General features: G+C 39.3%; 1 protein-coding gene across 4 annotated transcripts in view; it reads right to left on the bottom strand.

Annotated features, from left to right (window-relative positions):
- Nucleotides 1–26,484, bottom strand: part of mid2 (midline 2) — a 210,265-nt gene that overhangs the window by 88,058 nt on the left and 95,723 nt on the right. For all 4 annotated transcript variants that reach the window (XM_047353898.1, XM_047353897.1, XM_047353896.1 and 1 more), the window contains exon 2: nucleotides 4,626–5,488. In XM_047353898.1, the coding sequence (XP_047209854.1) occupies nucleotides 4,626–5,432 (807 nt within the window). In that variant the 5' untranslated portion in view covers nucleotides 5,433–5,488. The remainder of the gene's footprint in view (nucleotides 1–4,625; nucleotides 5,489–26,484) is intronic.

Below are 26,484 nucleotides of genomic sequence, written 5' to 3'. Positions count from 1 at the left end.
ATAAAAAGACACTTCGCCAAGCCAGAACAGCTTATTTCTCATCATTAATAGAAGAGAACAAGAATAATCCTAGGTTTCTCTTTAGTACAGTTGCTAAACTTACACAGAGTCATAGCTCTGTTGAGCCATTCATTCCCTTAGCTCTTAGCAGTCAGGACTTTATGGGATTCTTCTTAAATAAAATTGATTCTATTAAAAATAATATCTTTGACATACTCCCAAAGATGATTACTTCATCCTCAGCAAGTGAGACAACATTGGAAATAACTGCAGAACCTGATTTGTGTTTGGACTGTTTTGATCCTGTGGAGCTTCCTGAGTTATCAGAAATATTAGCTTCATCTAAACCTTCAACTTGTATGTTAGACCCAATCCCAACCAAATTATTTAAGGAAGTGTTCCCTCTGATTACCAGCCCCATTTTAGATATGATTAATCTATCTTTAGTAAATGGATATGTACCACAGGCTTTTAAGTTAGCTGTAATGAAACCTTTACTTAAGAAACCTTCGCTTGATCGAGATGACTTGAAAAATTACAGACCTATATCCAATCTTCCATTCTTATCTAAAAATCTTGAGAAAATAGTTGCTAATCAAATGTGTGAGCATTTACAAAGCAATGACCTGTTTGAAGAGTTTCAGTCAGGCTTCAGAGCTCATCATAGCACTGAAACAGCTCTGCTGAAAGTCACTAATGATATTCTTATGGCCTCAGATAAAGGACTTGTGTCTGTACTTGTCTTCTTAGATCTCAGTGCTGCATTTGATACAGTCGACCATAATATTCTCTTAAAAAGGCTGGAATATGCTGTAGGGATCAGGGGAACAGCGCTAGGCTGGTTTAAATCTTATTTGTCTGACAGATTCCAGTTGGTTCATGTAAATGATAAATCATCTTTAAACTCCAGGGTTGAGTACCAGAGGGTTCAATACTTATATATATATATATATATGCTTCCAATAGGTCAAATTATCAGGCAGCATAGGATACATTTTCACTGTTACGCTGATGATACTCAGCTTTACTTCCATAAATCCTGATGAATCCAAACAGTTAGATAGACTACAAGCATGTCTTGAAGATATAAAAACTTAGATGACTTTAAATTTTTTGCTTCTAAATTCAGACAAGACAGAAGTTGTCGTCTTTGGATTGGAGTCATTAAAAAAGGAACTGCTTAGTCAATCACTTAACCTGGATGGCATTAAATTGACCTCCGGTAATAAAATAAAAAACCTTGGTGTTACTTTTGACCAGGACATGTCATTTAAATCCCATATTAAACAGGTTTCTAGGATTTCCTTCTTTCATCTCCGGAACATTGGCGAATTTAGAAATATCCTGTCCAGGAGTGACGCTGAAAAACTAGTCCATGCATTTGTTACTTCAAGGCTGGACTATTGTAATTCTTTACTATCAGGATGTCCACAAAATGCAGTTAAAAGCCTTCAGCTGATTCAAAATGCTGCAGCAAGAGTTCTGATGAAAATTAAAAAGAGAGATCACATTTCTCCTATTTTAGCTTCCCTTCATTGGCACCCTGTTAAATTTAGAATAGAATTTAAAATTCTCCTCCTCACATGTAAAGCCCTTAATGATCTAGCTCCATCATACATCAGAGATCTGATTGTTCCATACATTCCTAACAGAGCACTTCGTTCTCAGACTGCAGGTTTACTGGTGGTTCCTAGAGTCTCTAGAAGTAGAATGGGAGGCAGATCCTTTAGTTATCAGGCTCCTCTCCTGTGGAACCAGCTCCCGGCTTTAGTCCGTGAGGCAGACACCCTGTAAACCTTTAAGGCTAGGCTTAAAACTTTCCTTTTTGATAAAGCTTATAGTTAGAGTGGCTTAGTTTATCAGGGAGGGAGCCTTCCTCCCTCCCTGTTGGTTGGAGTAAGGGGGAGTCAGGTTTAGCCTAAACTGGCTCAGTTATGGTTGAGGTGCAAACACGCCCTCCATTTCTGCTACCTGTATGACCCCTTCTCTTTTCCAATGGTTATAATCAGTCTGATAGAGGCAGGTATCCCAATCCTTGTGGTTTTTAGTATAACAATGACCATCAGTGTGACCCTTTGTGGGGTGCCTTGAGACGACATTGTTGTAAATAAGCGCCGTTTAAGTAAATAATCTGAACTGAAACTATCTGTGTAGTTATGCTGCTATAGGCTTAGACATAACGACCACTTTCACCCTCTTCGCTACATTCTCACACTACTCTCCAATTTTGCATTATATGCTGTTATTTCCGCTTTTAACTTTGTTCTCTCTTTTCTCTTCCTAGAAACTACACCTGGCCTTGCTCTGTGTCTACCTGTGACACCTTTCTGGAGAGGGGCATCGTCCGAGCTTCTGCTGGCAACAACTTAATGCTCAACCTCTGCCGATGATCCACATGGCCCTGTCTTTTAGTGTTTAACCCTTTCTCTCTCCTAGATATGGCAAATGGTTGAGCTTTTACTGTGACTAACTCTATATGCTCTCATTCAGACTCTAACCTTGAAAACTGGCTCAGAGTTTATCTGTTCTTTCTTTCTAGGTGAAACGACTAAAGGAGCTACATCCATTAACATTTACTTTTCCTTCCCATAGAAAGTACTCCTGGATCAGTGCTTCTTTGTTCTCTTTGTGTCTCTGCTCTGTTCTCTCAAACCCCCAGTCGGTCGTGGCAGATGGCCGCTCACACTGAGCCTGGTTCTGCTGGAGGTTTCTTCCTGTTAAAAGGGAGTTTTTCCTCTCCACTGTCGCTACATGCATGCTCAGTATGAGGGATTGCTGCAAAGTCAATGCCAGTGACTCTCCACTGTCTCTACATGCTCATCCGGGAGGAGTGAATGCTGCAAGTCTCTGACTCAATGCAATCTGCTGGGTTTCCTTAGACAGAAAAACTTGTTATCCAATTTGAGTAAATAACTAACTCTGACTGCACTGTTCAATAGTTAGGATTAATTGGAATGTATGTACCTGACTGTTGTGGGGTGCCTTGAGACGACATTGTTGTAAATAAGTGCCGTTTAAGTAAATAATCTGAACTGAAACTATCTGTGTAGTTATGCTGCTATAGGCTTAGGCTGCTGGAGGACATAACGACCACTTTCACCCTCTTCGCTACATTCTCACACTACTCTCCAATTTTACATTATTTGCTGTTATTTCAGCTTTTAACTTTGTTCTATCTCTTTTCTCTTCCTAGAAGCTACACCTGGCCTGACTCTGTATCTACCTGTGACACCTTTCTGGAGAGTGGCATCGTCCGAGCTTCTGCTGGCAACAACTTAATGCTCAACCTCTACCGATGATCCACATGGCCCTGTCTTTTAGTGTTTAACCCTTTCTCTCTCCTAGATATGGCAAATGGTTGAGCTTTTACTGTGACTAACTCTATATGCTCTCATTCAGACTCTAACCTTGAAAACTGGCTCAGAGTTTATCTGTTCTTTCTTTCTAGGTGAAACGACTAAAGGAGCTACATCCATTAACATTTACTTTTCCTTCCCATAGAAAGTACTCCTGGATCAGTGCTTCTTTGTGCTCTTTGTGTCTCTGCTCTGTTCTCTCAAACCCCCAGTCGGTCGTGGCAGATGGCCGCTCACACTGAGCCTGGTTCTGCTGGAGGTTTCTTCCTGTTAAAAGGGAGTTTTTCCTCTCCACTGTCGCTACATGCATGCTCAGTATGAGGGATTGCTGCAAAGTCAACGCCAGTGACTGTCCACTGTCTCTACATGCTCATCCGGGAGGAGTGAATGCTGCAAGTCTCTGACTGGATGCAATCTGCTGGGTTTCCTTAGACAGAAAAACTTTTTATCCAATTTGAATAAATAACTAACTCTGACTGCACTGTTCAATAGTTAGGATTAATTGGAATGTATGTACCTGACTGTTGTGAGATGCCTTGAGATGACATGTGTTGTGAATTGGCGCTATATAAATAAAAAACTGAACTGAATATAAAACATGTATTGTGGGTTAAATTAATCTGCGTTAATCCATATATTAATACCTACACAATTTTAGCGGCTTTTATTTATGGCAGCTGCCTTCTGTGTAACGTTTGTCTTTCTTGAAATACTGTTTTAAATCTTGAACAGAATAATGCAAGCTGAATAAAGCAGTTCTTACAGAGGCTGTTTGAGATCTAAACACAAACACATCTGGTCACACATAGCGTGTTCATATGCTCTGCAAACACTAAAGATAAAAGTTGATTGGTGCCAGCTTACCGCTTTAGGCCTTTAGTGGTGGAATTAGCTGTTGCCTTGCTCTGTTGTTATTCAACCTGATTCAGCAGTCCCGGTCTTTAAACAGAGACTGTGAAAGCTCAGTGGCCAAAGGGAATGCCAGCTCAACGACTATAATAATGAGGGCCCTCCCTATTGGTCTCCATCTCACTCTCTGTTTTCCTTACCAGTGAACAATCCAAACTATCTCTCTCTTTATTCTCTGTGATCTGTCTGTATTAATGAAAGAAGTGCTGGTATGTATAAATGCAAACACATTCCTACAGCAGGAATTCAAGGTGTACAGTTGGTTGAAATTGTGGCTTACAGTACCATCACAATAAAAAGGTTGAACAGCAAATAATAGGGAAGTTCTGTATACTAAAGGAAAAAAAGTGAAGGACTAACCTTAAGCTTGTCAAAGCGATCTGTGAGTGAGGACACCTGGTGGTCTCTGTGACGGCCCACCAGCTTGCAGAGCGCACAGATAAGCTGGTCATCCACCAAGCAGTACATGTTGACCTTCTCGTTCTCATGTTCCAGGCAGGTCAGGCCCCGGAGGTGAGTGTCTGGTACTGGCTCCACCAGGCGGTGGCTGGTGAAGGGCTTCTTGTTTGGGTGTGTTGCACGCAGGCATCGGTCGCAGTACGACACCTCACACGTAACACACGTCTTAACAGCCTCACGTGGAGGATCCTGTTCACAGAACTGGCAACTGATTCGTGGATCCATTTTTGCCACAACAGCTGGGCTGTGGTTTGCGTTTGTGTGGTTGGCGTGCAGGTGGGAGTGGCTGGAAGTGGCTGGGCTGCTGCGGGCACTTCCTCCACCTGTTCCACCGCCGCCGCCACCAATTGTTCCAGCTATCGTGCCGCTAATGGTGGCAGTGTAGGGCCGCTGCGTCTGCAGCCGCCGGCTTTCAGTGGGGGAGTTGGGGCCACTGAGGGAGGCCTTTTGGAAGCGGTCAATGATGTTTTGCAACGTCACATTGCGCTTAAGGCCCTCCAGGCCGCGGTGATTCAGCGTGATGACGTAACGACACGTGGGGCACTGAAAGGCCGAAATGGACTCAAGGGGCTTGCTGGTAGAGCAGTGAGACACAAGGATGCGGTGGGCACAGTTAAAGCAGAGGCTGTGGGCACAGGGCAAAAGCAGAGGATCTTCAAACAATTCCAGGCAGATCGGGCACGTCAGCTCAGACTCCAGTGTTTCCATCTTCAGTTAAACCAATCTAAAGGTGACATCAAATCCCACGGAAGCTGGCCAGTTACCTACAAGAAAAGAGATTCACTGTTAATAAAAATAATATACGTAGCGAAGCACATTCTTTGCAGTGTTTCCTCTATCTGTTGAAAGAATACCAGCTCTTGAACAAAGTAGCGGTGGGTCAACTTCACCGAAACACGGCAGCCATAGCCTTTTAGTGGCTGTTTGGTGCTGGGAAAATTGACTGGTCACAAAGGTGGTCGCCAGATCTCACCATGTAAGTTTTATTGCTCAGATAAAAACACAATGTTCTTTCATTCTGGCTTCTTGAGAGGTCAATGAACTCCTGGCAAGTTTTGAATCAGTTTTAATTATTCTTGTTATAAGGATTAACTTCCTGGTTAATACCATCTTTATTCACTAGTCCATAGGTCAGAATTGATGCTGTTTGGAATTAGTTTGTAAGTTTAGGTTTTACAGTGTCTTTTTGATTGTTTTAGTTTGGTATTGACAGAAATGGTATAAAATTTGTTTATTGATTTTAATTATTACTAGCTTTCATCTAGTCAATTTTAATAATTTTTATTGAAGTATAAAATGTCATGTTGAGTTTACATTTATTTTAAGGAGTATGCAGAAATGTTTTTGTACTTTCTATTAGCGTATGCACATAGCTTCCTGGAAAATGGAAATGAATCACTCATCAGATTGATTTTGATAATCATAAGCTTGATTAGTTTATGAACATTGATCTAAATTATTATTTTTAAATAACTTTGTAACATATGTTAATCCTTCTTAGTCTTGGGCTAAAATCTGCTTACAGCACATCAGCTGTGAGATGCCGGGTGCAAGTAACTGGACCACCCTGTAAGCAGAAACACAGCTAACATTTGCACTTTTTTGTACCGTTATAGATGAGCTGTTCAGCAAGTCCTTCTGTGGGTCCAGCTCATTTGTTCAAACCTTTTACATGTGATTCTTCTTTTAGAGCTGTATGAAAAGACATGGCTGAACCAACTGGGAGGATAGAATGTTAGAAGAAAAGAAAAAATCAATAGCGTGAGGAAAATCGCAGAGGAAGGGAGAGAGACATTGCCAGCAGTAGAACGCATAGAGACTTATGGAGAGCATTTGCCTTTTTCTTCACACACTCACTCTTAAGCTTACATATCTAAAAGTAAAATAAGCTTGACTTACTGAGGAATAAACATGTAGCTTCATGGGAAATCAAACTTTCAAAAGCAAGATTACAACAGCAAATTCAAACAGAGCAACCAAACAAACACAAGGCCCAAGCTAAGCAGGAAAATTGATTTCACATTGATTTCACATTTCTCTAAATCTCCAAGAGTTCCAAATCTCAGCACTTGCACCTGCATATAAAGCTCCCTTACCCTCAAGGTGGCCTTAAAAATCACTGACATGTGAAATCAGTAATAACTCCTTCCCCCCACACTGCCACCCTGCTGATTTAATGGCATAGGTGAGAAGTTTGTAGACCTGCTTCATCTTTTAAAACCAAGCAGGCACCGTGAAACAGAAGTAATAAACCAGATGAAAGACAGTGACAATTTCATTACGTTTCTAAATTAATGATAGCATCTGTCTCTCTCATGCAGAATTTACCCATGCGTTGGTTTTCAGTTCTATAACTGAACACAAAAGCATATTTTAAGGTCATGTCAGATGAAAAACTGAGATGATTTAGACAGTTTTAGATGCACAAAAACTAGAATTAAGAGGTTAGAATAGAGGACTAATTCATCCAGTAACAGAGTATGGAAACCTTTTTCATTTAAGTTTCTTAAAACTAGTAAATCAATTTTAAGGAGGCTTAAATAGCCAGTCAAACCAGTAAATTAATCGCACAAATCTGCACACATTGCATTAGCTCTGTGTGTGAAACACTGACAAGCTAAATATGGTTCTTTTCATTTCTTTACTTTTTAAGTTTATCGTTTGAGTGATTTTCCAGGCAAGAGCTGACAGGGGGACTGAAAAGCAGATACCACAGATATTTGACATTAAAAACATGTCATTTGAATGACTTATTGAAATATCTTATTTTCTGACTGACTTAATCGTGTCGGTTTAGTTTTGTTTTGCACATATTGTTTATTGTGCAGCTAGAATCAGTCAATGTGCTGATAGGAGCAGATATTTAAATCTCAGCTTGTTTTCCACACATCCGCATTGTCCTTGTTTTCCATTTTGTTTGTTCGGAGAAGTGGTGAATTTCCTGCACTGGTCCATTGCAGCCCAGTGATTTTACTGAATTTCCAAACACAAATAATCTCAGGAACCTCTGAAAGGAACTGCTGAAGACCGCTCTGCATGATGACACAAACAGAGCTGAAAAGGCGGAGACCCATTTTTACTAACAGAGGTCTCCTTCTGCTGTACAAGAAAAAAGACTCCAAACTCAACTCTGTGTTAAAAGTAAATATAATTTGTGCACGCTTGTAGTGTTTGGTAGAGAACGGTTACATGCAAGCAATTGCACTACTACAATTTCACAAAAGAAAATAAATACCTACATTTTGAGTATCATGCAGACATTGTGGCAATAAAAAAAATCAAAAGGCACTGTGCTTGTGCAAATATGACTGTGTTTGAAGTTGGAAAAAAGATAAAGGTCGCTGCATATTTTTATTTTGCTATCTTTGCATTCATGTGTGCAGAGACGCAATATCCTCCTCCAGTATCCACCTTGGCTGCATTTTATCAGATGCTTTATGTGATTGTTATCAAGAGGCTGACTCTGTTTCGTACAATAAAATTGAAGGTTCAGGTGCCGGCCTCCACTGACAGAGCCAGCATAAGGTTCTGTTCACCCCAACAATAGGTCTAATTTGTCTGTGCTTTATCGCATAGCTGATAACCACTGGCATTCGAAATGAAATAACCGGAGAAATAAGATATGCAGTCAGAGGAAATGTCAGGTCAGCACAGCCTGTTAAAGCAAGTAACTTTTGCTTGAGTTTGTTCACCAGAAATGAGATGTTATTCATCACATAAAGGCTCCAGTCTTTACTCTAGAAATGTTTGTAAATTTGCTTTAATTTGAACTGAGGCTCACTTTCAGTTGTTTCTTAAAATATTTATTGTGTTTTAGATATTTAAAAATGTTTTAATGTAAAGTAATTTTGCTAACCAGATTTTAGTAAGAGCAGTGGGAATTTTTTGATATGGGTGATATGGCTCGCCATTCAAGGTGGCACTGCACATTGGGCAGCAACAGCAATTGCAAAAAGTGTCACCTGTGCAACTGTTCTATTGCTTTTTTTCAGCATAAGGTGCAGCATTCTGGGTATTTGGCAGAAAAACAGAAAGTGAGAGAATGACAGTCAAAATATAAAGGATATCTAATGTAAATACTGTGCAATATCGCATCTGGCTAATGTTTACTTCATAACACAACAATAAGTTACCTGTAAAAAGTTAGTTTGTTGCACAATGGGCTTTACGGGAGACAGAGAAAGGTGTATGAGATATAATAGAAATGGCTCACCCTTCTATTACCACCAATGGGTAATATAAACTTTTGTCACACAACCTAAAACAAGGACTTCAACTTCAACTATTACAACTTTCTATAATATGCAAATTCAAAGAAATGCAAAACAATACATTGACATCACTATTGTTAGGAGACTGAGAGCAACAGCTCAGCTGCATATGACTCCTGCCTAAGTGAACAGTCAACAAGAAGACACAAAAGTCATATTCATTAAGTGCTGCAGACACCAGCTCAAGCAGAGCATTGTTAAATCAATGTTCTGCATCAATCAAATTATATGATGAGGAAAAGCTGTTTGCAACAAACAGGCCCACCAGCGAAATGTTTAAAACCAATCTATGTACAAAAAAATATAATTTGCTTGTTCGATTTTGATAAATCTTAAAGCTGCTTTCCAAAAATCCACATTTTGCATTTTGTAAATCTGTCCCAAAAAGACTAAAGACAAACCCTACATTTTAAAGCCCATCAAATCAACAGTGAGTAAACGATCACTTTAGGATTCCAAGGCTAACTGAAGGAGCATTTTAACATGTTTCCTTTGCACAGAGTTTAACTCTGCTGGGCCTCCTGATGTTAATGTGACCGTGTTTAACGGAGCAGGGTGTTATAATTAACACCACGCTTTAACACACCATCACGGAGCCCATTAGGCTTTAGCTGTCACCCTGGGGAAACGGTATCGGCAATGATGGGAGCCACTTAAGGGCTGAATCACTAGCCTCATGCAAGACAGGACGTCTGCTCTGGAGTCTAGGTAGCGTGGACATACTTTATAAAACTACAAAACATACAAACGAAAACTGCGTCATCTCTTCGTAATGTTGTACTGAAATGTCCCATTTGGAGATGCAGCATCTTGAGCTGCCGCTATGAGAAAATGCTACAGATATACACATAGAGACACAATGAAATCTAAATAGATGTATTTATTTCTGTGACTAGAAGCAGATTTTTAAAGTCTAAGTTCTTGAAATTTACTTTTTTGATAATTCATTAATTAGATCTTTGAAGACTTAACTATGAACTTCTTGAAACTTTCACGCTGCCTCGGTGTTGATGCAAAGGCTTTTTGCATCATGGTTTGCAATACATAATCTTAGGGAATGCTCGAGAAGAGAAGATTTTCATGATGTTCTTTCTGCTGCTTTGTAATCTTGCAAATAATACAAGAATAATAGAAGCTGTTTATCTACAAGCTTACATTCACAGTCCCTTGGCTGTGTGTATGAATGTGTCTGAATTCACTGCTGCGATGCACACATCAGTGTTGAGCAGCGACACTCATGAAACAAAGATGATTATCCTTGAGTAAACAATCCGTAGGTGAAAATCAAATTGTTCCCCAATGAACTGTAATCATACAGCTACAGGGCCATAAGGGGGTGGCTGATGGACATTTGATGAAGCGTGAATGGTGAAACAAAGCATCACACTTTGACCTTTAGGGAATGCCTCAGCAGCTGTGATATTTGTGTTTTAAAGTGTTACTGTCGAACCATCACTGTAATCCATGTTTTGGGGCAAAATATATGCATTGTTTATTTAATGAAACATGTTAAAATGGTACTCAAAGGTCCATGTTTATCCAGCAGTGGCTTTTAATGTCTAATCTAATCTAATCTAATCTTCCCTATTTACAAACACATTTTGTAATTTTTTTAAATCATCCTACGCAATTGCAAATTTCTTCATTTATGATTAAGCTAGTTTAATTAATTAAAATAAGAGAGGTTACACCACTTAGTTTGCATATGTTATAGTCATTAGACTGATAATCTGAAATGGCTAAACGAGGAAAGCAGCAGATTAGACCTTTAATACCCCATCACACTATTTTGTATCAGCCGTTTGTCTCAATGACATGGCTTTCCTATGCATTTTGTACTCTAGCTTAAACAAGTTGATCGCTAGATAAACTAGCTTGCCACATGAGCACCACAGTTCTCAGGTAAGGAACTTCAAATATGCACCAATGCAACAGATTTACCGCAACTGCGATTCAAGTGTCACGGCAAGGACCCAATTTTAACATCCCTTAATCTCATGCAACACAGTGAAGATGCTTTAGAATGTGGCAGTGGCGTAGCATACCCGGTTATAATGCAGCAGGACACTGTGAACTGATTACCAGTTTCCATAAACCTTTCACACAATGGAGGTGCACGTAACAAGTGGTTTTTTTAAATGCCAGCATACATGGCAGCATAGGAAACAGTGTGAAAGCAGCTGAACTGAAGCTGAAATCAGTATTAGACAGTTAATGCTTGATTGATCTCTAAACCTAACCACTCAATAAATGAAGACAAAAACAGATGTACACCAAATGATAAACCATGGTGTAGATCTGTTTTAATCAGCACTGAAGCCAGGCTCTCGTGAGTAAAATTTTGTGACCTATGACCCTTTAACTGCATTATTTCCTCAAAAACATATGCAGACACTTTTGGCATTTCAGACTATGTCAACGCCTGAACACCTGTGTTTTTATAGCATTACGTGACAGGGATGAATATGGATTGCGTAGGAGACAAGGCTACTGTGAACATAACAGTTGAAAAATAAAATAGAACACAAGCCTACTCCCAGAAATCTACTTTGAGCTCTTTATCATAACTCAAGCATCCGCTGTTTACACCAGTTACAACTGGCTAGGACTCACTATGGTTATAATCTACAGTAAATTTGCTGTCAGATGTTCCGTGTGTATATTATATCCGTCCTCCAGTCCCACAGCGCACAATACAATCCCTCCATCTACATTCACACTACTCTTTACAAGTGTAGGAAGTAGTGTTGATCTGTTTGTGGTAGTTGACTCTATCCATCACACTGGAGGCTCCCAAAGGCAGGCTTATCTTAGTAAAGAAGCAGAAGCAGAAAATCACATGATGGAGTTTTTAAAGACTGCAGACTGCAAGACAACTGTTAAAAAAACCACCAAAAAAAACCCAGCAGCAGCAGGTTTGGTGGTCCTGTTTGTATGTAGATTGGTGTGGGGGGCTTTAGACAGCACACATGCAGAGTGGCATATTTATAAAGCCAACTTTAATCTAAACTCTAATGTTTTTCTTGAGACACCAGACAAAAGAAAAGCAAGTTTATAAAATAAGAAAATGACCTTTAAGAAAAACATTATTATTTTTTTAAATCTCTTTTTGCTATGGGTAACACATGAAGCCAGAATGAGCTCACTACTTCATCTCATGGTGAAAAGGAGGATTTATAACTCAAATCAGTTTAAGAAAAACATATACATCAATAGTTTCCATTGTTTAAAATGAGCTTGTAAAATAAATACTTCTTCACATTAGCTAATAAAAATTAAAGAAAAAACCCACAAAAAGGAAAGAGCTCCTGCAGCTGATCTTGACAAAGAAATTAAGTTGAAACTATGGGTCACATACTGGCTAGGTAGCTGGGTCATGTAATTCAGCATCTGTTGCACTGTACCTAGTTGTGTATGCTAGTCTGACCTTTTTGGCTGAATGGTGAATGTGATCTTAAAGAATATCGTGTCTGCATAAGACCGTCTCAGAAATAGCTCTTCCCATAAAAGAGAGCAGAGGTGTGGGGGTCGCGTGTTGTTTTTTGCCCCCTAAAATCATCTGCAAAGAAAAGTAACCAAAAGACAGGCAATCTAAGAGGGCTTTGATACTGTAATCCTGTTGAGTTTTCACCCAACATACAGTACTAGGAACTTTTGTCCACTTGTGAAGACAATGTATAATAGCTCACATTTGACACTAAAGACTGTTTAAAGATGAAGTGAGACTTTTAATACTATTTAACACAGCTTTAAAAAAAGGTGTACTGGCAGAGGCAGCACACTAAGTACACCGGAAGACAAATGAGCAGGCTACACAGCAGAAAGTGTAGAGATTAGGCTAAAAGTGATGTTTCTGCTACCAGCCTGAGGTTCTTTGACTTGTTTCCATTATAGTATGGCAGAATATCACTCTCATTGGCAAGGCTACTATACTAGATAATTTTTCACTGATCAGCTGTTTATCACTGGAGTGTACCTTAAGCCAAAATTGACAGAAACATGCAACTTTTCAGTGTAAATTAAACTATGTTTACCAACAGTTTACACACTACAGAAGAACAGATGAGCATACAGAGCTTGCAGTAGTTAATGACTCTGCAAAAAGAAAAAGGGGTTTAAATGGTTTCCTGAAATTACAATCAGTGCTCATGACAGGCTTCAACGCAGTCAGCTAAGACACAAGAATTCATCACTAAATCAATAGGTATGCTTAAAGTACACGCTCTAGGTCCTGCATTCTGACTGCCTTTCTGTCAGCATAGAGGATCTTTGGATCTATTTAAATAAATCTAGTGGTGGAGGAGAGTGAGGAGGAGTAAAGAGGCTTCTGGAAGAGTTCAACGTGAGAAACACGAGTGTGTTCACTCAATCCTTGGAAGTGGCAATGCATTAAAATGTTCTCCACAAGTACACACTCTGACTTCATTTAGTAACAAAGAAATAAACCTGAGCTAGATTAGCTCAGGTTTATTTCTGTCATTCAACACCTAGCCAGTGAAAATAATGCAAAAAGGGAGACAGAGAGACAGGGAATAGCCTAGATGAAGCTGCAACCTCAGAAACCACAAGGTATCAGTTACAGAAAACAAAATGTACATAAAAGAAAAGTAAGGTTTGTTCTTCTTAAACCCCAGTAGGAATGAAGTGGTCTGAGATTCTCACAGCCTGATAACCTTGAGTACAAATACCACATTTTCATGGTATTTACACAAAACCTAAAAGTATAACATGGTCTAACTAATTTTATTTAAGACAGAAAATAAACTTTTTAATAATTACCTGCTCATGATGGTTTTTTCATGTAAGCTTTCTTATTGCACAGAATACCAAACCTTTTTGCTCTCAATAGAGTAACACAAGTATAGCAAGCATGCCCAAAATAATTCCAAACTGTAGGATTAGCAGATCACTCAAGCACATTCTCTGACAACTTAATATATTGACTTGAAATTGTAGGGAAGATTTGATAAAATTAGTTAATACATGTAATGAGTGGAGAACAGGAGGGCTTCTTAAAACTAACAGGCCCGTGAGAGCCAATATTCTTACTGGTTATTAGGTGATCAAATACTTATGTCATGCAATAAAATGCAAATTCATTAATAAAAAATGACACAATGTTATTTTCTGGATTTTTGTTTTAGATTCAGTACCTATGATGAAATTGAAAGACTTCTATATGCTTTGCAAGTAGGAAAACCTGCATAATCAGCAGTGTATCAAATACTTGTTCTCGCCACTGTATGTATTACCAACTCCAAACGAAAAACATATTTAAAAAAACTAAAATTTTGACACATACATGCAAACTTTACATTTAAAATCTTGGGAAATACCGAGCAAACCGTTAGCCTCTAATTCTTCCATTGTTCTAATCAGAACCTGTACATTTTGCTCTTGCTGTTTTGAGACTGTAGGCTTTAATTTAAAACTCAATTTCCCAGGAATAGTGTCGATGGCTAATTTTGCTTTTGAGAAGAAATAAGTCCTCATATAAATTTGTAACAAACTGTTGTTTTTTGAAGAAATAGCTGAACCTGGTAACAGCCATGTATGGTCATGGATGTTTCACCTGACTTGTATAAAATGTTGCCTTTATACCTCAACCCCATTCTGTAGAAGCAAAATGGTTGTTTGCTCTCAAGGTGCAGGTTAAACGAAGACACTTGCTGTTCAGCTGAGAAGCCTGCAGTCCCTGACCTCAATCTGCCGTGGACTCTTTGTTATTCAGATTTCACCAACATCTAGAATCAGGTAAATGGTTAACGATGCTAAAAATAAATTAAAAGATTTCTTGCCTTGCTTGTTCAGCAGCAACATCATTATTTATTCACGGTCGAAAAAAAAGGGCCTGTTGAAAGTGACGATTATGGCTTCACCAAACAGCGCAGGTGTAACCAACATGCCTCCACAGAAAGAGACTCACTTGTTTCTGCAATGTTGAACTACCGTATTTTCCGCACTATAAGGCGCACTTAAAAACCTTTAATTTTTTCAAAAAATGACAGTGCGCCTTGTAATCCGGAGCGCCTTATATATGGATCAATTGGTTAATTGGTTGATCCATACTGGTTGTACACGGCGCTCTGTCAAAATGTTTCAGTACGACTGGTAAACTACAAAGCCGCACCGCTTGCAGCATTACGGCTACCGTAGTCAGGGGTGTCGCCGAAGTAATAGCGGTAAACACCTGTACTGTGCTTACTCCTAGTCCAACACCACTTGTGTGTGTATAACGTTTGAATGTACTGTTGCAGGAATTGCCTGAACTATATGTGATTAGAAGCTCAGTGTGTGGGGTGTATGTTTCGTGTGTGTGTATGGAAGATGTTGACATTACTCCTCCGGACAGAGGTGGCGCTGTGTGCTGCCGTAGCTGAGAATCAAGAGTGAAGGAGTGACGTCGGTATTATTGTGTGTGTGGGGTGGGTAGAGACGGCGACCGGAGCAGCGGTGTATGAGTCTGTAAGCCCTGTGTTTTTACGTGCTGCAAAGTCATTAAAAAGAACCCCGAATCTCGTCAACAACTCGGTGTTTTGATGCTGTTTCTTCATGCTCAACTCAGCAACGTATGAGTGAGGGAGTTAACCCCGAGGAAACTAGTAACTTCGGCCCTGGAGAAAGCATCTCCCCTGTGTCATCAGACTACGGTCAGGGGACAGAAACAGGAAAGGTTAACAGTACTAACGTTTGATTTAGTGCATCAAACTGTTTCTTTTACGTGTTTATTGAATCAGGGAAAAGTTCCCTTTCATGTTTTAACTAATGTTTGATTTCAACTTCAACTTCATAGACTCCAATGCATTCCTAACGTGCGGTTGGCTCTATTCAATAGATTTCTATGTAGAGGAGACCTTACCATGAGAGTGAATGGAGTTATCAGAACGCTGGTTTGTAGTGTATTAATAAAGTTTGACTGACTGACTTATCTGACTGTTTTGTTGACATTCTCTTTAGCACAGCTCCATCTAGTGGATGCATAACGCAACCCCAGTCAAACGTTTGACTGCAGTAGCTTCTATTCTATGCGCCTTATAATCCAGTGCGCCCTATATATGAAAACAGTTCTAAAATAGGCTATTCATTGAAGGTGCGCCTTATAATCCGGCGCGCCTTATAGTGCGGAAAATACAGTACTTACAGACATCCTAGTGAGGCACAAGTATTTCTCATAACAGTTAATTCAAACAGACCAATATGGCACTGCTTTATGAATGTTTTCATTATCAACACAAGTCCCAAGCAGCTTCTTATGGCTTTAACCTTAAATACTTCAGCTGAGCATTTAGTGCAAAAAGAAATAAGACATTGTTTGAATGGAATTACTGGAATTCAGTGCCATTAGTGGACTGAATTGCTGACATTTCCCTCTGCTGACATTTGGATGGCAGTTAATTTAAACAACTGGGGTTTTAAATACCAACAAGTATTTTGCAGCAGTTTTGTCACACATAAAGGGTCTATAGTCATTTAAAGCTCAGTAAAATGGAGGTTGAGAGAGCCATTAGCATAAGAAATTATAATATTGATACAGTGCAAAACATTTAGGTTATAATTACATATCCTCATGTAGATATTAATTTCTTTTTAATATTACTTTATGCGATAAAGCAACTGTTTAGCACGTGACAAATTATCTGGGCTTCCTTTGGTCACCACCTCTGTTCTTTCTCCATAATTTTCTTTCCTCTTCCTCCGCTCTCAATCTTCTTCCCTCCAGTAGATCAGTATTTCCTATCGGCCACAGATTTCCGAGCAGGCTGGTTTCAGAAATTTCTATTCATAGAATGTAAACGCTTCTGCAGGCAAGCTGGCGTTTCCATTTTGCTTTTAGCACAGATGAGAGTACGGGCTCGATGTTTGTTTAACCCTCTCATTGTTGCAAATGTCAAGCTTATTTAAAAAAAAAAAAAATTTAAAAACGTGTGGTGTGCATTTATAGCTACAAGACTTTTGGGATATACCTCTTCCAGCTTTGTGCACTTTGTGATAAGAGATTTCTGGACCTTCGTCTTCCTAAAATCACTGAAGCCCAGCCAGATTTGATGGAGAACATCTGTGAACAGCAATTTCAATTTCTGACACTCAGTCGGATTTTGGTCTAGATGGTACTGTGCCAATCTAATTCATGAATATGCTTTGGTATACCAACTCCATTACACCTGGCTGTATGTTTTGGGCCACCGTGCTGCTGGAAAGTGAATCTGCATCCCATTAACTAGTCTTTTGCAGTCATCTAACAGGATTTCTTCAAAGACTGTCTTGTATTTAGCTTCATCAAGCTCCCCATCAATTCTTGCCCATGGCATGATGCTGCCGCTACCAGGTTTCACAGCGGGGATGCTTTGTTCAGGCTGAGGTACAGTGTCAGTTTTCCGCCACACATAGCCTTTCGCACGTAGGCCAGAAAGTCTGGTTTTAATCTTATACGACAAGAGCATCTTCTTTTACATGCTTCTTATACGGTTTGTGGCAAAGGTTAATATTTAAATAATTTGTTGTCTTTCACCAATGTCTTTGTTTTTACCAATATATTAAAGGGTGCTTTTTCACTCTAAAAGCAAAGTGCACGATGAACTTTTTTCACGGTTGATTCTCTGATGACTGGAACTTTGCAATCAATTTATTTAGAAAAATCTGAGTAAATAGGGCTAAATCCAAACATCCATTTTTTTATTTGTGAAAACCTTTGAAAAACATGTAATAGTTTCTGTCCTCTTCAAAAATGCGTTCTACTTTTGTGTTGCTCTTTAACACAAAGCCCTATTTAAATATATTGAATTTATAGATGTGACATGTAAAACAATCTGATGATCTTGGCAACTACAAACTGTTCAAGATTAACATCTTGGATCCTTTAAATCTAAAGATTTTAGCATATAACAGGCCTCAACCTTTGCGGTATTCAGGTTGGTTGCTTCTTAAACCACATTTATTTCAGGGTCAACATGGCTTCGTGTTCATTTTCCTGGACGCACATACACATTGCTTCAAATTAAAAATATAAAAGGTTTGTCCAAGACTCATTTCACACAGTAGAGAAAACATTGTTTTTTACTGCCTGTCTGTAGTGCTGGTGAAAGCTGTGCCATGTGTGAAGGACATTCACTGATGCAAGACAATGAAAAATAATATAAACAATCAATTCTTGTCAAGCCTGTGGCCAAACCAGACTTGTTAATTAGTTTAATGCATTTATACACGAAAGCAGAACGAAATTAAATTTTCACAAAGTTGTGACAGTGAATAGAATGCACCTCCTCTCAGTTACCATCGACTTAATACTTCTGCCTGTTAACAGCTTGACAGCCTGTGGATAATAAAGTTAATACTGTCACTGGGTGTCTTGTCAGCTCTGTGAGGCTCTTTTCCTGTGGTGGAGAGCTTTATCGGGCCTCAACATAACACTGTGGCAACTATGCCCCAGCCTCACTTCACGCTGCTTCCATTATTCATGTGCATTTGCCCAGGTGAGAACAAACCCAGGATCAGGAGTTGGCAACGGTTTATGGAGACGTTTAGATACAGCTGTGCACGCTGGGGAGAACGAATGACGAACAGAGAAGGAAAACAAAAGTAGAGCTAACAGTGTTTGACGGAAAATGATAAGTAAAGAGGCTCCGAATATGTTTATGCATTTTCCTTGACTACTAGTTTCATTACGCTCTGTGGTCAAGTGGGTAAGAACAAGTGATTCCAGTCTTGAGGTAATTTATTTTTCGTTTCAAATTAACCAAAATAGCAAAACATATATGTGGTTTATTATCTAGCTGAATATCCATAAAGATATGATAAATAGAGATGCACTGAGAAATTAGCTAGTGACCAGAATTTGATTATTTTCAAATAGATTAGCCATGACTAGAGGCAAATATTTGATCTTCCACCTTTCTCCCATTTTTGGCCCACTAGTAACACTGATGCACACACTCTAGCCCATTAGGTGGTGGTAATGCCCCTAAAGTTGGTTTGCCAAGTAAGAAGAATATCAACCAGAAGCTTTGAGGACAGCGGCACTTTAAACATGAGGTATCCCCTTCATGCAAAACATGCTTCTGCAAGCACAGACACCAGAGCTAGCATTAGCTACAACAGTCCTGGTACCAGTCTCATGTAGGTGTTAAGGTTCATGTTTATGTCTATTTATAAATTCTAAATGTATTAATTCTAAATCTATAAATTATCAACCATAATTTATTTTAAATGAAAAACGTATTATTACTTTAAAATTAACTCATTAATAATTTCTCTTGTCTTTCAAAATGCATTGGTTGCTGAAAGTCTATAAAAACATATTTTAATGTGTTCTTATATTTCATATAGTTTCTAAAGAGAAATCACAATAAACATCAAAAAATGTTATCAGTGGGTCAATTATTTACCAAAAAAAAGAGTTTGAGAACCAGCCACTAGTTACTGATACATCTGCATCTCTAATGCAGTTGAACCTGTTTTATTCATCCATGCAGTCATTCAGCTCTTTCTGATTCTTCTGATAAGGGTTACATATTTTACCCAAGGAAAGGGACTATCACTAAGTAACAGATCTTGGGCTTCTTTTCTCACATTGACTTACTTTTCCTTCTGACATCAATCACATTTTCTAAGCAAGTGTACCTTGACTGTTGTGCAAAAGTCAAAATTTCCTTTGACTAATACTACAACCACTAATACTGTGGACCAAACAATTCCCTACATACCCTCATAAAGCTAAAAATTAGATAGAATAAAAAACTAAAAAAGTCCATCCAGCAGATCCTAGGAAATGTATTTGCTCTCTGATAACCAAACTTATTTACTGATACTTGACACCAATTTAGCTTCATTTCTCAATCCTTGAAATATGTTCCATAACTATGCATAACAGCATGGTGCCAAGTTAATGGTATACCTTTAACTGGAAATTTCTATAAATATGCAAATGTACTCCAAGTTGTGTGAGAAAGCAATCTACACAATGCATAAACAGTACACTCAGCTTACTAACAAGGGGCCTTTTAGAGGGAAATTCCATTTTGAGCTCCTGTACACCTGCAGTATGAGAAATTTACCAACTGCCATAAGACAAGAACTTGCTGTTTTAAGACTGACAAGAAATTCCTGAAAGGCTCACCACTAATGAACCAGCCACTTTAACAACTGCTGCACGATTGCGCAGTTGTTAGGACCATTGACTTGCACCAATAAAGTACTGGGTTTGAATCCTGGCCTGGGAATCTTTCATGTTGTCCCTGTGCATGTGAGGGTTCTTTCAGGTACTCCAAGAATACACTACTCAAAAAAATAAAGGGAACACTTAAACAACACAATATAACTCCAAGTAAATCAAACTTCAGTGAAATCAAACTGTCCAGTTAGGAAGCAACACTGATTGACAATCAATTTCACATGTTGTTGTTCAAATGAAATAGACAACAGGGGGAAATCTTTGGCGATTAGCAAGACACACTCAATAAAGGAGTGGTTCTGCAGGTGGGGACCACAGACCACTTCTCAGTACCTATGCTTTCTGGCTGATGTTTTGGTCACTTTTGAATGTTGGTGGTGCTTTCACACTCGTGGTAGCATGAGACGGACTCTACAACCCACACAAGTGGCTCAGGTAGTGCAGCTCATCCAGGATGGTACATCAATGTGAGCTGTGGCAAGAAGGTTTGCTGTGTCTGTCGGCTTAGTGTCCAGAGCCTGGAGGAGCTACCAGGAGACAGGCCAGTACACCAGGAGACGTGGAGGAGGCCGTAGAAGGGCAACAACCCAGCAGCAGGACTGCTACCTCCGCCTTTGTGCAAGGAGGAACAGGAGGAGCACCGCCAGAGCCCTGCAAAATGACCTCCAGCAGGCCACAAATGTGCATGTGTCTGCACAAACGGTTAGAAACCGACTCCATGAGGATGGTATGAGGGCCCGACGTCCATAAATGGAGGTTGTGCTCACAGCCCAACACCATGCAGGACGCTTGGCATTTGCCAGAGAACACCAGGATTGGCAAATTCGCCACTGGTGCCCTGTGCTCTTCACAGATGAAAGCAGGTTCACACTGAGCACATGTGACAGACGTGACAGAGTCTGGAGACACCGTGGAGAGCGATCTGGTGCCTGCAACATCCTTCAGCATGACCGGTTTGGCAGTGGGTCAGTAATGGCGTGGGGTGGCATTTGTTTGGAGGGCCGCACGGCCTGTTGTCAGTGCATTCAACTGTACAGAACAAAGTATTCAATGAGAATAGTTCATTTATTCAGATCTAGAATGTGTTATTTGAGTGTTCCCTTTATTTTTTTGAGCAGTGTATAAATGTTAGGTAACTGATCACTCTAAATTGCCCTTTGGAGTGAGTGTGTGGGTGCACTTAGTTATTTGCCCTGTTTTTTATGCTCTGTGATTGATTAATAACCTATCCAAACTGTACCCCTTCTCTGACCCAATTAAATAAGCACCAGTCCCCCCATGACCCACCAAGGATAAATTGGTACAATGGACAAATGGGTGTTCAAGCTGAATTTTGGAATAACAATGTCTGAGTTGGGGTTAAGGATGATGGACAAGACTTAGGCCTATTCCTTATAAAGAACACCTCATTTTGGTAGCTCTAACCCCCAACTGAATATCACAGGGTTTAATGATATTTTCTCTTTCATGGAACCATTTTGCAAGATTAAAATTGCAATGGACTCACAAAGCATACAGTCTAGAAACATGTGTGATTAAGACTGAGACAAAGAACTGAGTACAAATAGTTTTTTCGGGGAAACGTTTGTGTGTTTGGCCTACCTCATGCACACACTGTTTCCTAAGTCTCTCTACATCAGGCACTGGGGTTCAGGCTCTCAACCTATGCAGCCTCCCATCTGAGGGAAGCAAAATTAGACAGCATATACAAAAGAGAACAGATTTTGCGACGGAATCACCCACAACCATAATGCATATGGAAAGAGAAGCTAACCTTATTTTGGGGATGACTTTCCCTCACCCTTCCTTTTCATAAGAGACCGAGACAGGAAAAATACTGCGAAATGAGATAATAAATCGATGATTTATTATTTTAAATCCTAGATGAATTACCTTATTAAGCTTTGGGTGCCCTTGGTGCAAAACGTCTCAAACTGCACATTGTGTAGAACCCTCCACAGACTGCATTTATCCACAAGTAAGGGGAAATATCTAGAAAGCCTGCCACCACTGACACAATGCTTCTTAACTAAAACTTATCCAACACCGCCCTTCTTACTTAAAATGCAGTTTTAATTTCAGGTGAAAATCTGCATCCATTTATGATAAAAAAAAAACATTTTGCCAGTCAGCTTTAGTAGATGGTAACATAAAAAAATCAGGAGGAGTTCTTATGGTGTCTCTAGGCTGTTCAGTTATTCACTGTGGTCAGCTGTTCAGTAGGTAAAAAAGGAGATATTAAAAATACGGAAGTAAAGCAAAAACAAAAGGAGGTCAAGAGAAATCAGCTAGGAAATATAGACCACGTTTGAGAGAGTGGAGTGGGAAGAAAAGGTGGGAGACTTTCAGTACGTCCCCAGGGATGGGGTTCCTGTCCTCTATCTCGCTCTACAAAGTCATAGCCTTCCTATTTATACAGCGCTGTAATGTTTGGCATTTCCTTCAACGGGGGACGGTTATGGCCATTGTTTTCTTTGGCTGCTGTTCGATTGGCTCCATGTGCGGAAATGTCAGCAGCTTGTGGCTCTATTTGCTCGATTAGCTTTATTTATCAGTGAGAAAATATTGTTTGTTCTTTCTTAGTATGGGAAATCTTGTCTGTGGTGAAGCAAACTGTGGATTCAAGGATTCAGACAAAAACCAATAAGCTCAAACGGCTATTTAATAGACAGAGCTCTTTTCTTCACCCCATGTTTAGTAGGATGCTAATACACAACATGCTATAGGTCACAGTGAAACAATTATGTGACAGATCTGAATGTGAGCTAGCTGGTAGCATCTGCAGCAAACATGATGCTGTAATGATGTGCAGCATTTAACAGTAAAGCCGTACCTCTTCACTTAAGCAGCAAAAAGCATTTCTACATGAGATGAGGTGATTCTTTACAAAGCCATAAAAAAAACAAAAAGGTAATAAGGCAATTAATCTCCCTGCAAGCCAAAGTTTATGTATTTTTCTCATTATTCAAACCCATTATCATACAATAATCTTACAAAGTAGTTCTAAGGGCTCTCAGAAGGCAACAAAGAGAGGAGAGCTGCTTACAGGAGAAAACAACTTTTTAATATTTTCGTCAGGCTGCAGGTACATTGCAGATAGGAACACTGATATAGCAGTCAGCCATCAGGAGGGAAATGATTGGGAATCGTAGATCAATCAAGATGAAGAATGACTCCAGGCTCAATTCCTTTGATTTTGGTTAAGATTTTAGAGGCCAACATTAAATGTTGTTCAAATCAACAACTCCAACTACACTTATGGTGTCTGGACCCATAAAAGTACAGGTACTCTGTTCTGACCAGATAATGTACAGCTGTGTAACACATGGTTCCACTCAAGTCAAGAAAGCTTCAAAGCTAAAAAGGCCCCATAAATGTTTTTTCAATTACCTAAAGTCAGCTGCACTTACAGCAGTACCAACACAAAATAAATGAGGTAACTGTTTTTAAAAGTCCGGGTTTGTTCAGACAACATATGAAAAGTGTGTTCCAAAAAGAGCTAAAATTATTACTTTTTAGGCAAGCAGCCAAAAAAGTGCCCATACCTCTTTTCACATTTTTCTCATGTTTAAACCTCGGAGTTGAATGTCTTTGTTGGGATTTTATTTGATAGACTAAAAGATAGTTATGAATATTTGTCGACTTCACAATTATGTATTATTATGTGTTATTATGTGTTGGTCTATCACATAAAGACCAAATAAAATACACTGAAATTTTTGGTTGTAACACAGCAAAATAGTAAACGTTCAAAGAAAATGAATATTGCTGCAAAACACTGTAGTTGGTAAAGTGAAATATGCTGTATACATTGTGTAAAAGTGACACCCATTAATGAGGTAAACATTTATTATGAGCACAGCATAGAAATTGTACATAAAATAATTTCCAAAAGTAAGTGAAAATCAATATAAAAACAGGATTTTGTTAGGCATAAAGCCTCTAAAATCTTCTGGAAAATGTGGGAAAAAAAAGAAAACACAAATATTTATTATTGTCGGTGTGGCCCCGCAACCGAGGTCAACACAAATCAATAGGTAGTTAGTTTAACAATAGCTTGCCGCCATTTTAAAAATAGCTATTCCCCGGGGCTGTGCAAAACCAGAGTATAATAGTGAAGGTCAACAATGCCTACTGCTTCACCAGTACTGACCTGAGCTAATTTGAACACTTAAAAAAACAAATAAACTCACTGAAGTCCAGTCAAAGTGAACTAGATTTATTCCCAACAGGCAGGTTCAGCAGATCTGCTCAAATTTATGATGCACCTCTATGAAGAAGTGAAACTTAGTCTAAGAACATCGTATTTTAGGTAGCTGACAGAAATAAAATATAACCTCCTCCAGGGAATAATAAAGCAGCACAGAAGAAGATCTTATGAGAATATTAGAAATTTCAAATGACACACAGAACATTTTTTACCTCCAAATTCCTGCTGGGCAAATGAGTCTACATCCTGATTAAACCATTTCTTTCTAAAGACATGAGTAATATTTTTTCCCTTTTCTTCTCAGCTCACCCTATCAGCTTTGTTCTCCAATCTACTGAATGTACAGGAACATTTAACCCTCTCTAGAATCATATAGATCTGACTGATCCTAAAAAAAAATCCCTTTTCACACCTCCTGTTTATGCCTACCTTCCTAATCTGTCTCTATAAATCCAGGCTTTTCTCTGTGTGCATTTCTATGCTCAGTCTGTCTATTTTTGTCAGACCTGCCTTTGGCCCTGTGCTGGCGACCACAGAGTTTATTAAAGCAAGAAGCTCAACACTACTACACAGGCAAGAAATTAGGTGCAACACTTAGTGCTACAGCTTTTTCTTGTGCTTGGAAACCTTTATGAAAGCACTCTGGTAATGCAATAATGCATAAAGCAAAAAAAGAAATTTCATGCTCATTTAAAGTTATGCAAATGTAATAACCTTCTGAATCCATTATGAGTTGAAACACCTCTGTGGAACTAAAAACACTCCACAACACATGCTTTTTCATAAGACATAATGTCTGCCTACCCACAGGTCACACAACTCTTCCTGGGCAGAACGTCACATTTCACAAGCTCCTGCTTTTTAGAGGAAGGAGGTGTGGAGCATGACAACCAACAGAGAGGCGTCTGGGCCTGGCAGCAGAATGTAAGAAAAAAAGCCTGATCCCTGGCGGACTGAAGCTGAGAGAACTGTTTCCACTTTATGGCCTTTCTCTGGTGCAGTCATGAAAAACGTGTCCCGTAATGTCTTTACAGTCATGTAAAAAATCAAGTGCAGCCCCATGATTCAAAAGTTGAAGAACTGCATTCAGCAGCAAAAACCTGAGGTAGCTGTTTTCTGTTTCACTTTATCTTTTATTCCCTCACATGTTTTTGGGAAACAGCCCACCCTTTTAAACATTGCCACTGTCCATTGGGGTTGGTGGCTCCTGATTTATCCATTTAGCCACAGCTTTCCTACCACAGCATTGTAATAAGGCAAAGGTCTGGACTTTGACTGGGCCATTCTGGTGTTTTGCTGATGCGCATCTCATCATTGATCTATTGACTATATTTCTATGACAGCTGGTCTCACATTTGATGCTAGAGCACTTTATAGAGAAGTGGCTGGAAACGAACCCATATCATCAGCCCTCCACCACCATCATGGTTGACAAATAGTCTGAGGTGTCTGTGCTGATAAGGTGTTTGCTTTTTGCTAAATATGGCAAATCATCTATAGGTTTGGTGGTTTATGCAGATGCAGCTTTTCCAACCCAACGTGTGGACCCATATTACCTTTAGAAGAAAGATACTTAATCAAAAATACTTGTTCAGCTTTTCTCTAATGTACTGTTATCAAGATTGAAGATGATACGCACGATTTGTAGAGCATGAGATTGCGTTTGTTTTGCAGTTTTCTCAGAAATGACTATGCAGTAAATCTGCTGGGATGACCAGTTCTGACAAGAGGTGGTCATACTTGCTGTTGCTCACTTTAATAAGAAGCTTTAATTAGCACCGTTTTCTATTAAATATCATGGAAGCAATGTCTGTGACTACTCTCTGCCCAAGGCTTAGAGATGATATTGATGGGTAGTGAGCCTGATTGTATACATTTGCTGTCCCAACTTGCCCCAGGTGCTTGAATTTACAACAAAGATTAGACTATAAATCTCTGCTTGGTTTTCTTCTTGGTTGGCAGAACAGAGAGAGATGAATTTGGAGAATGAGAGAGAGGAGAGCTGAATAGAGTCAAGAGAAAAAGAGAGACAAGGTGAGAAGATGGAGAGAGAGGTTGTAATTATGTTAAGGTCACTATTGTGTAACTCACACTGAAAACAATAATGTAACA

Source organism: Girardinichthys multiradiatus, chromosome 23 (assembly GCF_021462225.1).
Source record: "Girardinichthys multiradiatus isolate DD_20200921_A chromosome 23, DD_fGirMul_XY1, whole genome shotgun sequence".
Taxonomy (NCBI): Eukaryota; Metazoa; Chordata; class Actinopteri; order Cyprinodontiformes; family Goodeidae; genus Girardinichthys; species Girardinichthys multiradiatus.
Note: the sequence above shows the minus strand (reverse complement) of the source record. Positions and strands in the feature narration are given on the sequence as shown.